At 41.7% G+C, this 14,856-nt stretch overlaps 1 protein-coding gene across 1 annotated transcript in view; it reads right to left on the reverse strand.

Moving 5' to 3' along the window:
• Dytn (dystrotelin) overlaps positions 1–14,856 on the reverse strand; it is a 51,663-nt gene extending 36,807 nt beyond the window's left edge. Inside the window, exons 1-5 of the mRNA XM_052749649.1 lie at positions 14,838–14,856; positions 9,032–9,106; positions 7,331–7,532; positions 5,785–5,870; positions 4,725–4,825 (exon numbers count right to left, since the gene is read on the reverse strand). Coding sequence (XP_052605609.1) covers positions 4,725–4,825; positions 5,785–5,870; positions 7,331–7,532; positions 9,032–9,106; positions 14,838–14,856 — 483 coding nt within the window. The remainder of the gene's footprint in view (positions 1–4,724; positions 4,826–5,784; positions 5,871–7,330; positions 7,533–9,031; positions 9,107–14,837) is intronic.

A 14,856-nucleotide genomic window follows, 5' to 3' on the forward strand; every position in this document is an offset into this window, starting at 1 on the left:
TCAAAGTGCAGAAAATAAATGGCTGGTGAGTACCCAGCCATAAATGGGACATCTTTATTACCTCCTCCTCAAGGTTCAGGGAGCATCACCAAAGAATATAAAAGCTGGAGGGAACAGGGAGGGATGTGTGGAATGCTGATTTCTGGGCCCGGCTGTTGCACTCTGAGCAGCTGTGGTCACCTACACAAATCCTATACAAGACTGGGTCTGCCAGTGTCCTGTCATGAGACCCCATTCCTCTCTGAGGATGTATATGCAGTTAATGATGGATGGAGGAAGGAGAGACATTTCTTTAGTGGTGTCCTTTGATAAGGACCCCAAACTCCTAAAGTCAAACTCTCACCCATATGCCTGCAAACAACCCCAAGGAAACTCATTGGATCACACACAGAGAAAGGTATGAAAGCAGGAGGAAGGTAGTTTGGAAGAGGAAGGGGATTGGCTGGGGCTGGAAGGGGACAAGAGAGGGAAATGTGTGTGTGTGTGTGTGTGTGTGTGTGTGTGTGTGTGTGTGTGTGTGTGTATACATGACTGAAATAAATTATGTATATGTCATGGTGAAACCCATTATTGTACATAATGTTATGCTGATAAAAACATTAAAAAATTTACTTAGGAATTACGAAAATGTTGGGATAAAGGAGATGAACTGAGCAAGAGAGTGTAAAAAAAAGATTGTGCCCCCCCCCCTGAACAAGCTTCAGTTTGAACAACTATCTGTGCAAAAACACGCCTTCTCAAAAGCCAAGGAAAGCGGTGAGAGAGCAAGGTACGTGGTTACAATACAGTAATAAGAAAGGGGTTGCTGGAGACACCGCTCAGTGGGTAAGAGTGCTTGCTGTGTAAGTCAGAACCAGAGCTCAGATCCCAGCAGCCACGTCAAAAGCTAGGTGCGGCTTCGTCTGTGCCTTCAACCTCAGTACTGTGGGAGCAGAAACAGCTTGGGTTTGCTGACCAAATCCAGGTTCAGTGATAGACCCTATCCTCGGTATGTATACACCCCCGGGGCACACACGTGTACACACACCACCTCCCCCCAGGAAACAGTGAAGAAGGCAAGGATGGCAGCTTTATACAGTCAATGCCATCCCTGCACCAACCTAAGGTAGATCAGTATCTAGAGAATGTTTGACTGGGGCAAGAGAAGGAGGTAGGTAAAGCAATTTGCGTTGGTCTACAAGAATTGGTCACGGTAAAATTCACCAGTAGACAGCCCCACAGCACCTGACAATAAGCTGGTGCCTGTGAACTAAGCCTGAAGATTCACACTGCTGTGGACGAGAGCCCATAGCCCCTGCGGGGTGGACTCAAATTCCAGCCTGTATTATTTTTTGACTGAAGACAGTAATCTTGGGCTCTGCATAACTAACTCTCGGTGGCAGGCGGACCTTAGAAGACAAGGCTTGAATTTCAGTTTGCAGTTGTGCTGGCTGCAATGACCCTGGGCTTAGGACGCCTCCCAGTAAGTGCAATGGATATAGGGTTCATGGGCTTAAGGACCACAGCAGCAAGTCTGCCTAGATATTCTAGACAGGTTTACTGCTACAGGACATAACCGGACAAAGATAGCTGTCAAAGACCGGAATAGCTGCTGTGGTGGTTTGAGTGAGAATGGCCTCCATAGCTCATTTCTGAATCTTTGGTCTCCAGTTGTTGGAACTGTTTAGGAAGGATTAGGAGGTGTGGCCTTGTTAGAGGAGGTGTGTCAATGAGGGACGGATGGGATTTGGGGCTTCAAAAGCCCACAGCATTCCCAGTTAGCTGTCTGTCTCTAAGTCATGTTTGTGGATCAGATGTAATCTGGCCTAGATTCTGATGCAGATAAAAATTGCATTTCACCTTTATTACACAATCAAAGATATATATATGTATGTATATATATGTGTGTGTGTGTGTATATATATATATATATATATATACACACATATACTAGGTGTCTTATTGTTATCCCTTTTTTTCCCTCATAATTTTAGCCCTATTTTTCCCAAATCTTTTAGGAGACCCTGATAATCACATTCCAGCCAGCCTACTCAACACCCCTACCCACATTAAACCCCAATGATACTTCCTATTTGCCTATGCTATTCTATCTATCCCCATCAAATTAGGAGGCATACTAACCCTAGTCTTCTCAATTCTCATCCTAACTTTCTTCTTATCCCTCTATACCTCAAAACTATGTATCCTTATATTCTGTCCAATCATCCAAACCCTATACTGAGTCATAGTAGCAAATCTACTCACCCTCCCATGAATTGGTAGGTAACCTGTAGAATCCTCATGTATTATTATTTGTCAGTTAGCCTCTATAATTTATTTCTCCATTATCCCAATTTTATTATTATTATTATTATTATTATTATTATTATTATTATTTTATTTTTTTGGTTTTTCGAGACAGGGTTTCTCAGTGTAGCTTTGCGCCTTTTTCTGGAGCTCACTTGGTAGCCCAGGCTAGCCTCGAACTCACAGAGATCCACCTGGCTCTGTCTCCCGAGTGCTGGGATTAAAGGTGTGCCCCACCACCATTTCCCAGCCCCAATTTTAATCTGATTTTTGGCCTAATCAAAAATATAATCTTAAAATGAACCTAATATCCCGATTGTATACTAACTACTTTAGTCTTGTAAACCAAAATGAAGAACTCATCTTGAGACATCAAGGAAGTACGTAACCCCTCCACAGTCAACACCCAAAGCTGATATTCTCCTTAAATGACTCCTTATTTAGTGGCTCTCAACCCTACTGCTCTAGTACCATGCCTGCCTGCCATGGTCTCCGCCATGATGGCCATGGTATCTAACCCTCTGGGACCATGAACCCTTAAGTTAAACGCTTTCTTTATAAGTTGCCTTGGTCATGGTGTTTTTGTTATAGCAATAAAAAAGCAACCAAGACAGCTACCTACTTTTTCAATGTGTGGACATCAAATCTTGATCATGAGGATCAAGAATAACCAGGGAAACAACGTCCCCAAGCAGGCAGTGACCAGCTCTGATGTGCCAAAGAGATGGAAAGTTTGGAAAACACAAAATGCCATTTCAATGGAGCTCATCAAACTACAAGAAAATGGTTATGAACAATTCAGAAACTCATCAGAAGAGTTAAAAGAAATAAAAAATAAATGGAAATACAAGAGCAGAAAAATTCAAGGAACAAAATGGAAACCACAGTGAAGAGCCACATCAGCAGAACTGGTCAAGCAGAGAGACGAATGTGTGGACTCAAGACAAGGGTTTGAAAGAATAACGTCCCAGGAGAAGGAGAAAAAGGATAACATGGAATGAAAAGAGCCTACAGGATTTATGGGGCAGCATAAAAAGAGCAAAGATATGGCTTTCATTTAAGATAGGGTAGAAAGATACCAAGGCATAGGAAGCCTTCAAAAAGAAATATCACCAAAGACATGGCTCAGCAGTCTGTCACTGCTATGCAAGCATGAAGTCTTGAGTTCAGATCTCCAGAACGCACATTTTTGCCTTTGATAAACTATAGTGCTTTATTTATTCAATAGAATATAGTGGTCACACTTAAGTAGACTCACACGTTCCCAAATAAATAGCATCCCATTACAATATGAATAAAATAAAGACTACAGACAGTTGGGTATGTATATCTGAAAAGCACAAAAAACAACCCTTGTTTCCTCATAGACACGGGGTAAAGGTGGGACAAACCAGAGAACTTGTGACTGTGGCCTCTGCCTGCACAGCCCTGGAGAGCTGACTAACAGGGCCTCTACTTACATACATTGGGATTCTCCCCCCCCCCCCCCCCCCCCCCGCTCTTTCCCCAGTGCTGAGGATGGAATCCAAGGCCCATTGAGCAACATACAGCACACCCAAAACCCTCAGGATCTTATAGCACTTTTCTCAGCACTCACATTTTTAGAAGCAAGTGTAGTGCACACATGTAACACCAGTATGGAAGATCAAAACAACATGCCTCAGGAAACATTCAGTTTTGTACCCATCTGTAAATTCATTTTGGTTTTCTGAATCTTTGACTTTTCTTCCTTTTAGTTAGCTATAATATCTGATAGCTGACCTTTTCTAACGAATGAGTAGCAGGTATTTTGTAAGAGAGTCAGAAATGTGTTGTTTTTAAAGAGAAGGATTAGGTCAAACTACAAAAGCTTTGCCTCTGCTGCTAAGGAACGGAGGCCTCACGCTGTGGATGGGACCAGACAATGAAGAACTTTGGGAATGAGAGTGTGTTATGACTGGATCTTAAATGTCCCCCAAAGAGTGTGTGTTAAAGGCATAATTGCAGCTTAGAGGCATCAGGAAGTCTTAAGAGGTGGGACCTCACTAGGGATAGGCCCTTGAAGGGTATCATGGGACTCCTTTCTCTTCCTTTCTCTTGCCCAACATGAGATGAGCAGCCTCCTCTTGCCCATGCATCCACCATGATGTTTCAACTTGCCACACGCCCCCCCCCCCCCCCCACACACAACAGGGGCACCTGACCAAAGGCTGAAGTTTGCAAAGCAGAGAGCCAAGATGATTTTCTGAAGTTGACCAGTTCAGGCACTCTGTAACAAAAAGGTGGCTCACACAGGGTGATGCATTTTGGAAAGCTCATGGGTTCAATGCAGAGGAAGAAGCAGGGATAGGTTGGGCCTGCTCTATAAAGATGGATTTACACTATAAAAACAATGAGAACAATAACAACAGGTTGATATGACTGACACCAGTTGAGAACTCATAAGCATCGGGATTTACCTGCTGTAGATCTGTTAGTAAGGCTCTCAAAACCCTCCGAGTCATGCGGGCTCGGGAATCATCACCTCTCCTGTTGCTTTCTGCATAGAGCTGAAAAAAAGCTAGACATATAAAAAGAGAAGAAATCTTTAGTTAAATCCTGGTGCCCTTGAAGAGTGCCTGCTTTGAGGCAAATTTTGTTGTGAGTATAAAAGAAATGTGAAATTATATTCTTGTTGTTTTCTTGTTCCTATGAAGGCCTTCAAGTACAAGCCGTCAATAACTAATAATTCATTACTTGCCCACCCACCCCCATAATTCCAGACCTCTGTGGTGGAGGTTGGTGAATGAACAGTAAGGTGAGGATCCCAATTAATTAGTGGTTTCTGGATAGTCTCTAAAATCATAAATGTCAAGGGCCGCCAAGCAATGCAAAACTGAAAGGCATAGAATATTTAAGAAGATAGGGACTGGAGAAATGGTCTAGTGGTTGAGAACAATGACTGCTCTTCCAGAGGTCCCGAGTTCAATTCCCGGCAACCACATGGTGGCTCACAACCATATATAATGGGATCTGATACCTTCTTCTGTTACTCAGGCATACATGCAAAATAGAGCACTCATATGCATAAATAAATAAATAAATGTTTAAAAAAATCCTGAGATCCTCATAACTGTAAACATTTTTCTTAAATACAAACAAGACAGGGGCTGGAGAGATGGCTCAGCAGTTAAGAGCACTGGCTGCTTTTCCAGATGACCTGGGTTTGATTCCCAGTATCCACAAGAAGGCTCACAACCATCTCTAACTCCAGTCCCAGGGGATTTGACTTCCCCTTGCTTTGACATCTGCAGGCACCGCACTCATGTGGTACACAGGCATGCACGCAGTCAAAAGCACCCGTAGAGTAAAATTAAAATGTCAAGAATCAAACTAAAACCGAACCCAGCCAGCCACGGTGAGTGCATGCTGCAGAGCAGGTCACTGTGACAGGGATTCAAAAGCCAGTACAGAGGATGACATACAGGGGGCTGGAGAGTCACCACACTTCAGAACACACTCAACTCCTACACACGGTACCTCTGTACTTCGTAAGGGGGCTGTCCCCTGAGAGGGCAACCAATGCAGCAGCCACAGGCCGAAGCTTGAGAATGCCTGATCCTGTGCTGTGGGGCCACAAATCACAACAAGCGTGGAAAGGGCAGGGTTATTTAGATGGAGCGATTAGTGGATGTTTCTCATTTTGTTTGTTCCTGGGAAGGCCTTCCAATCTATCAATGGATATTTCATATATGACACTATGCTGCTCGCTTCTCACAGAATCTTCATATATTCAGCGAGTTGAGTGAACATGCTTTTCTGATTCGTTCATTTACCCATTAAGTCACTCAGTAACTCTTTACTGGATGCTTTTCTGTGAAACACACTGTGCCAGGGGCTGGATGTGCTGATGTGGAGTGGGCAGTCTCACTCCCTTAGGATTTGTCTGCCTGCATTCCACATAGCAAAGATGAGGATAAAAATAAAAAGCACAGCCGGGTGGTGGCATACACCTTTAATCCCAGCGCTCAGGAGATAGAGGCAGGTGCATCTCTATGAGTTTGAAGCCAGCCTGGTCTACAAGGTGAGTTCCAGGGCAGCCAGGGCTGTTACACAGAGAAACCCTCTCTCAGATAAACAAACAAACAAACAAATAAATTAAAAGCATGTGTCCCCTCCAAAAACACTCACAGGCTCTAGCTTAGATCCTGACTGTGGTTCACACACTAGCTGTGCAGCTTCCAAGCCTGTACAGATGATTTATCAAAGGTAGGAGGGCTGTTACAGACAAGCATACCATCGAAAACACTCTCAAAGGCTTAATGTTGAAAGAGACTGAAATCATGACAACATAGCTCAAGAACGTATTTATCTATTACTCGTGAAGTTAGAAAATAAGTTACAAATTAAGAAAGAAACAACAGTAAGGAATTTGCCTCCCAGGGGCAAGCTCATGCCATGGTCATCATCTCATTGTCTCCTCCTCCCCTTACTCAAACCAACTGAGAAAGGGCAGGAAAAAAAAAAAAAAAACACAACTCCATCTTAGCAAAGCACACATGATGTATACTCCCACGTGTCCACACAGATTCACAAAGCCACCATCTCCAGAGCATGATGTACCCTCTGATATGATGTATACTGTTACCTGTCTATGCAACTGGATATTCAAGTCTACCCCAGCTAAAAACCCAACTAAGCCATAACCTAGAAGAAAATAAGCAAGAAAGAAGAAAGAAATGAACAAGAAAGATGCTACCAGGGAGTGAAGATCAGAGTGTAGTATATACACATCCATCCGGGTACCTTTCCAAAGGGCAGGGATTCTGCTCTGGCATGGGAGTGAGTTTGCAGAAAAGAAAGATTTCCTGCTTCTAGCTATCTGAGTCACTTGTACGAATGACGCTTATGAAGACTTCTTTATTTCCTTATTGAGTGAGTAATGAGTCAGTTAGTGACGACAAATCAAGCCAGCAAGTAAGGAAAACACCTGACACACCAGATCTCAAGGGAACGTTAGACAACACCCAATGGCCAGTGGCAGGGACCTTGCTGCTGTGGCTGTGGGCAATCCCCACATCCTCACCTGTCATACATGGCCGCGAGAAGACTCAGCGTGAGTTCAGGAGCTCTTGAATGCGCTTGTGCTGGGTTTCCCATCCCGCTTCTCTGAAACAGCTCCTGGAGCTCCTGAAAAAGCTGCTGCATGGAAAGGGAGGTCTCCATTCCTTCCCCGAGTCGTCCACGCAATAGAACTTGCTGAATCAAGGAGCTGTCCACCAAGTCCACTGAAGGAAGTAAATGAAAGATGGAGTCTTGTTTTCTGATGAGGGAAAATGGTTTCCAACACAGCAAATATCTCCTGGTGTTTAAGTGAGACTTTTTTTTTTTTTTTCAGCAGTGGCCATTTTTTCAAGGGAATTGAAATGCCCATCATGGACACAGATCTTTTCTGTGTAATTCTGCCATGACTATTCCGGCAGTCGATTTGATTTTGGAAAATTGTGTCATTAAAGCGTGGAATTGCTTTTGCTAGGAAAGTTTCTGGGGTACCACTTTCTAGACTGAAGTTAAAAAGAGGCAGAAACTTGAAGAATACACATTCTAAGGAAGTTGAAAGCCTGTGGTGATGAAGTGAGAGAGATGTTTTTGCACGGTGCTCTAGGAGGACTGAACATTGGCCTTTCCTATTTGAACACAGCTTTCCAGCTTCAGAAGGAATATAGTGTGTCGGAATGTTGTGTACACAGCTGCCATGGTTAAAAAAAAATAAACCCCAACAACATCCTAAAAGCAGTGGCTGAATTACCCGACTCTGTAAGTCTCACTCGTCTTCAGCAATATCACTTTTTAAAATCTTGATTCCATCAATATTATTACCTAGAGACAGCACTTCATAAGACCAAGACTCCTCACGAAACAGTGGTTTATTTCTCACAGGCACACATCTATATTACCATCATGTAAAAAGTTTACAAGGTAGTGAGCAGGGAGAATAATGAAATTGAGCTAGCCCTATAGTTTCTTGCCAACAGAGGGTGACAGACAGAATTAATAAACACTCCCTGTGCCACCTAGGATGAAGGGCTGTCAAGAGCCCCAAAAGCTGCTGGCATTTAAGATACTTCAGCCTGTGAAATGATAAAGCTCTGTACTTCCCACTACTTCGTAAATCACTCTCACAGATAAGGAATCCTCCAAGCATAATAAAACTTTTTATTTGTTTTCTGATATTGCTTTGAAGGGGAGAGTCTAAGGCATAGGGAAGCAGGCTTCAGGAAGAACAGCATTTAGATAAAACCTGGCCACAGATGGCAGTGATCTGTAAACTGTTTTATCGTTGATCACCAGCCCATGTTGTCTGGGTCTGGCATTTGGAATGCCGGAGTCTCTTGTCTTCTGTGAGAGTTCTATGTTATAGCCATGAAGATAAAGGTGCTGTTCATTAATCTCACAAGATTCAAATAGTGATAGTCTCTGGATCCTGCTACTTGGAGCTCATGTGATACTTTATCTTGGTGTTTGGGATTTTTTGTTTTCAAAAAATCCTTACCCACCCTTCCTCTTGCTGTTGGTGAAGCAACATATGGGTGGATTGCTCACAATGGGCTCTCCCAAACCACACCCTCTTTATGTTATCAGCAATCTAAACGCACAGGTCCAGCCTTCCTGATCCAGGCAGTAACATGAGTGGGACAAGTTTTGTTTTTTTTTTTTTTCTGTGAATTGAACATCACATGTCATCAAGATCAAATTGTCTTGAACGCTACCAAGAACTTGTACTTACGCTGGCAAAGAGTTTGCATGGATCTTAATTTGAATGCAGTTCTGTAGACAGACTTCTCAATCCTATTAAGAGCACCTGCAAAGAGAACATGAAGCATGGTGGATAATGTTTATCTCATTGGACATATCCCACATACTGGTAGGGAATTGGAGAGCTCCTGTAGCTTTATTTTGTAGTTGAGACAATTAAGGTAGACAGTATGCTAGTCTACCTGTAAATGTTAATAAAGGACATGTGACAGTTTCACAGTACAGATTTTAGTTGTCTCATGACAGATTTCTTGTCTGATATGACTGGGGATCAGTCCTCACAGCTAGCAAAATTTAAAACTACATATGACCTCCTCATGAGCTTTATGCTGGTAATGAAGTTCAACAAACCTTATAAAGTCTTAAACATAAATTGTTTGATTTATTTTAGGCAGCTGAAATTGCCTGCTAAAGCTGGTTATTGATGGTACAAAGCAGTGGTCCCCACTTGTGCTTTCTGGCCTAGCCACATCTGCAGGACCTAGGGCTTGTTACAAATGCACATCCTAGCATGGATGTAGCATGCTGTTAACACACTCCAGGGGCAGGCACAGTAACGTGACTTGAACAAGGCTTCAAAGTAGATGCAATATAAACTAAAGTCTTGAAAGTTTCCTGTACAAAAGGAATTTATTGATTCTAGAACAATTGTCTAAGGTCCAGGGAACTTGCAAATGACTTTTAGAAATGATCTATAGACAATAAGATCATCTAAAGATCTTGGTATCAGCTACCATGTCTTCCTTCCAAATATATGAATATATGTATAGGTTAGGGTTCACAAATAGAAACAGAAAATAAAATTCAATCTATTAATCTGTGCCAAATCTAGCCAGTGGGTACTGATTTAGTTGAAGACTCTCTTGACAAGGTCTGTCAAGGAGACACTACTTTGTTTCCAACATTGTAGAAAGTCAAATGGTTGTTCTAATGTCTGATATTTTATTTATTTCCTTCAGGTGAGTGGTATATTATAGCAGGGATATAGGATATTATTGGTGCTTCCTCCTCCTATATTTAACAAGGATGTCAAGATATTGTTTAACATATTATCAAATTAAGCGTGATGTACTTTATCACATTGAATCATTGAAATCTTTTACATTGGTGGTACATCTCAGTTCATAGTAGCCATATGCCAAGTATTCCAAAGTCATGTGTTTAGAGACTATGTATCGACAGCTCGGCTTTAGGGAATGTTTGGGAGAGAAGCTATATGGGGCGCTGATCAGGTCCCCAATAGTTGGTTATGCATCTTGCATCAGGGCTGCTAGCTTAACTGAGGTCTGAGGTAGAGATTCAGCTATCATCAGTTCTAGATGTGAACAATACCGTGGTCATCACTTAGGTTGCCTGAGTAGAGTGTAGTTGGTGAATAGAAGGTAGGGCTACGTAATAGCTTGGTGTGAGGAACATAATCAGTTAATTAACTAAAGTAGAAGAGAAACCCAAGAGGGAACACAAGAAAGAAACCCAAAGATAGTGGGAGAAGGCAATAGCTGGAGGTCAAAGGTGAACTCCAGAAAGCAGAGGCAAGCTATCAGTTTGATACCCACACACCACCAGAACATCAGCTAAGAGCTAAAGTATCATCTGTTTATGAGTTTAACTCGATCCTTGAAGTCTTTCCAAGAGTATGTTCAGGAGAGCCGTGGCAGTAGACCTCAAAATGCAAAGGATTGAATGGAGAAGAAAGAGGCTGGATGGGATGAGGTGCATAGCTGAAGGGATTAGTTTTGATAACTATCCTGTCCCTCATTCCCCAAGAGGAAGACTAAAAAGAAAATATGATGATGGAATCTGTTTTTGTCTGAGGGCTACTGTTTTCTTCATGAATGGGGATGAGTTCACTCACTTAGGAGATGGTAGGGTGTGCTTTTTTTTCTGTCAACTTGGTACAAGCAAGAGTCATCTGGAAAGAGGGAACCTCAATTGAGACCTCTATTAAACTGGCCTGTAGTCAAGTCTGTGCGGCATTGTCTTGACTAATGATTGACATGTGAGGGCTCAGGCCACTAGCATTGTGCCACTCCTGGGAAGGTGTTCCTGGGTTGTACAAAAAGGCAAGCCCAGCAGATATGGTGCTCAGTAAGCCAGTAAGCAGCTTTCCTCCATGGCTTCTGCTACGGCTCTCACCCAGAAGTTCCATCATGACTGACTTTAAGCTGTAACGTGAAATAAACCCTTTTCTTTCTCAAATTGCTTTTGATCATGGTGTTCACCACAATAGGAGGCAAGCTAAGAAAGAGGGTATAAAAACGTCAGGAATAATGAAGTTAGGATTAGTTAGAACTATGAGAAATAGAAGAAACAAGTTGTAAAATTTGGAAAGAGCTGTCCTTGTGTTTTGTATTTTGAGCAACTTGTACATCGAATATTTTCTGTGGTGACAAATTCCAGCTAAATAGTTTATAGCTATAATGTTCCTTCTGGAGTAGAAGTTTTGCGTATAGCTAAGCTCTGAGCTCAAGACTGACTGACATATTAATTATGCTAAGGAGGGAAGACTTGAAAATATAACTAATTTCAAATTTAACATCAGCTGGTTTCTAAGATGCAGGACATTGGGAATAAGTGGGCTACAGTGCAGGGGAAATTTTGTGATTAGAAACCCAGCCGGCCCTTCAATCTTTGCTAAATGGGCCCCAAAAGGAAGGAAATAAGGAACAGTTCAGTGGATTTCACTGACTCAGGCATATGTAGCAGGAGAGTTATAGTAACATTCTTTGTTTTGTTTGTTGTTCAGGCAGCAATTGGAGAATCTAAAGAGTGAAAAAGTAGTATTTCCTTGGTCATTCCTGTGTGTGTTTCAAAGGCCAGGCTCCTTTAATTCTTCAGGGGAGAGCTAAAGCCTCTTTGAATTTAAGGATCACTTACATTTCTTCATTGAGTTAAGTCCACTCTACTGAGGCCCTAGTACAACAGAATTTAACCAGCTTGCATTCTGGTGAGTGCAAAACCAGTTGGCGCTGCCAGGAAATAAAAGAATAGAGATTTATTGTTGACAGCAGGTAAAGAGATCATGGGAGCTGTTTTCAAATAATGATTTCCTTGAACAAAGAAAGCATGAACTTTTGTTTGGGAAGGGCAAAATATCTGTATCTTTCTCTGTATCTATGCAGTTGAGGGGCAGCCACATTTTTGAGCCTGTTAAAAGGTACATTACTAACACATTTGTTTTAGAGTCACTAGTCCAGAAGCAAAGATGGCAGGTACATTTGGGGCATCCCAAGCCCAAGACATAGAGCACATCTTGAAAGGTTAAAAATACAGATACTTCTGGATGTGCTATCTTGTGTAATAAAGATGGCATGTTGGGACTGCCTATGCTCAGATTTCATTATAAAATGTTATTTCGTGATGCCAGAAGGTCTTGTGAAGACTGCAGGAGAAGAACTGTCATCGGCCGTCTTATTCAGCAGCAAAGCCTGTATACAGAAATAGTGCCAGGCAATAGTAACTCACTGGTACAATGGTGGCACATCTGTTATGGATAACAATTGCTTCCTGGTAGGATATTATGCCCGCTTCACAGAAATTCATATTTGCTACTGTGAATCTAGCTGAAAATCCCATGGTCGGGGAGTTCAGCAAGACAATGCTGAGCCAAGCCATCCATCTTTGCAAAGTTGGAGCACACCACGAGCCACACTCTGAGTTTAACGGCTGGCTATTTATATTTGAAATGTCCACATTTGCGACTCAGTAGGTGAAGGATCAAAAATAGTCACAAAACTGCACCTATACAGAACACAGACTTTTTCTTTAAATTAATCCACAAATAATACATAGTAAGAACTACTTCCATGAAATTTGTATTTTATTAGGTATTATAAATAATCTAGGGATTTTTTCAATATGGGTCAGATATGCACAGGTATATGCAAGTACCATGACATTTTATGTGAGGAATTCAATCATTTGCAGATTTGCATCTCTGGAGTCTTAGAATCAATTCTTTGTAAATACCAAAGAACCACCAACTATATACTGAGTCATTAAGCAATACATGATCATGAGTCAAAGACCTCTATATAAGGTAGATATAGGGGTCTGCCTAAAGATTGTCATCCAAGGAAGAGAAAGTGCCCCAACTCCTTCATGTCTGGTCTTTTTCAATAGCATTATACAAGCAGTTTACAGAAGCCGCAGTTTGCTCTAATTCCTTTGGGATTCAGTGCTTCCTTGTGCTTTAAACATGGTTGCTTTTCAGACAACATTAGAGAGTGGGGGAAGTCAGAGGCATCTTAGCCTCTTCTGCAGAAGAATACACTACTAGTAAGCATAGAAGAGTAGAAATAATTTATAAAAGTGAGATATCTGGCACATTTTGTTCCTCTGCATTTTGGAGAGTTTCTGCACCTTGATTTCTCTCGGATGCATCAAGCAGATGAGAGAATCAGCAAACCCAGGGCCTTGCGGGTCCCCAGCTGCAGCTCCTATGGAAGGAGAGGCACGGAGCGGCACAGCCATCTGGCCCATCATTCCTGTCAAGTGATGCTTTGCAGCGTCATCTGATGAAGTTATGCAGCATAGCATGGCAAGCTGTGATACAAAGCACCGTGGAGAATGTGTGAGTATCCCAGGTGACCTGCTTCCAGCCCCACCTCCTCTGGGCTCCATTACTATTTTTTTTTTCTGATAATGGGAACAAATTCAAGAAGAGGAGGAACTGCTGTATGTCTCAGGCCTCAAGCTATGAACAAGCAGTTTTAGACGATTAAAGCTATAACAACACAAGCTGTCTACATTCTTGTTCACAGAAGCAGTTTGAGAAAAAAATTTTGGCTTTAAACCATCCTTATTTTTGCTCAGTGACATTATTGTGTTTATTTTTTCACAGATATCAAGGTGAATATGATAATATCTCTGTCAATTTCCCATCATTAGTTTAATGTCCAGTAATTCACACCATAGGCTAGTTGTTATCAAAACATGGCCCAAGAAAGCCCCATTGATGGTGGCTGGGAACTTGTCAACAGTGCACATTCACAGACTCCAACCCAGAACACTGAATCACAAATTTTGTAGACAGAACCCTATATTTACCAAGCCTCATGGATGCATACTTAATTGAGAAACACTGTATTAAGGGCAAAAATTTGAATTGTTTTATCCTCTGCTTTGTGCATAGCCTATTTGTAGGAGAGCTCCAACCTGAAAAGGCCAAAGATAACTTGAAACATTTATATAGTTGTTTTCAATAAATAATATGAGATCATAGAATTTTAAACCAAACAACTAAGGGTAACAATCTATATTTGCTAACGAAATAAAATCACAAATAAATTTAAAACTAAAAAGGCCATCAGTCACTCTGGGGCTTACCCTGGCATTTAGAGATGTTGGAAGCAGGGAAGTTAGTCCCCCACATCCATTGACCAAATATCTGTTTAGTGACAACAGGGGAATCTTTCTCTCACTTTTGGGTCCATGTCAGACTGTAAACTTAACTTGATAAAGAATATACAGAGATGTTATTTTAATGACAGGATACAAGTATTTGTGATAAGAATAGTAATTTAGAACATAATTACATTGATGCTAAGTGTTTTGTTCAATTATTCCCGGCACTTTAGAGACGAAAGATCAAATATTCTTCTACATGTTATGGATCTCTGTTCCAAAGATAGAAGATCATTTTGGTTGTCCCATAAATTGCTTTTCACCCCCAAATTTGCCTGATCACTACTCTGTGACTCAGAAGTCTAACACCACATCTGTGTCTAAATTTTTGCCCGCAGTCTATGCTGACAAGTCTAACGGTAAATGCTCACCTTGTTCACTAGGGTCCAT

The sequence above is a fragment of the Peromyscus californicus genome, unplaced genomic scaffold (assembly GCF_007827085.1).
Source record: "Peromyscus californicus insignis strain IS unplaced genomic scaffold, ASM782708v3 Scaffold_21__1_contigs__length_65335640, whole genome shotgun sequence".
Taxonomy (NCBI): domain Eukaryota; kingdom Metazoa; phylum Chordata; class Mammalia; order Rodentia; family Cricetidae; genus Peromyscus; species Peromyscus californicus.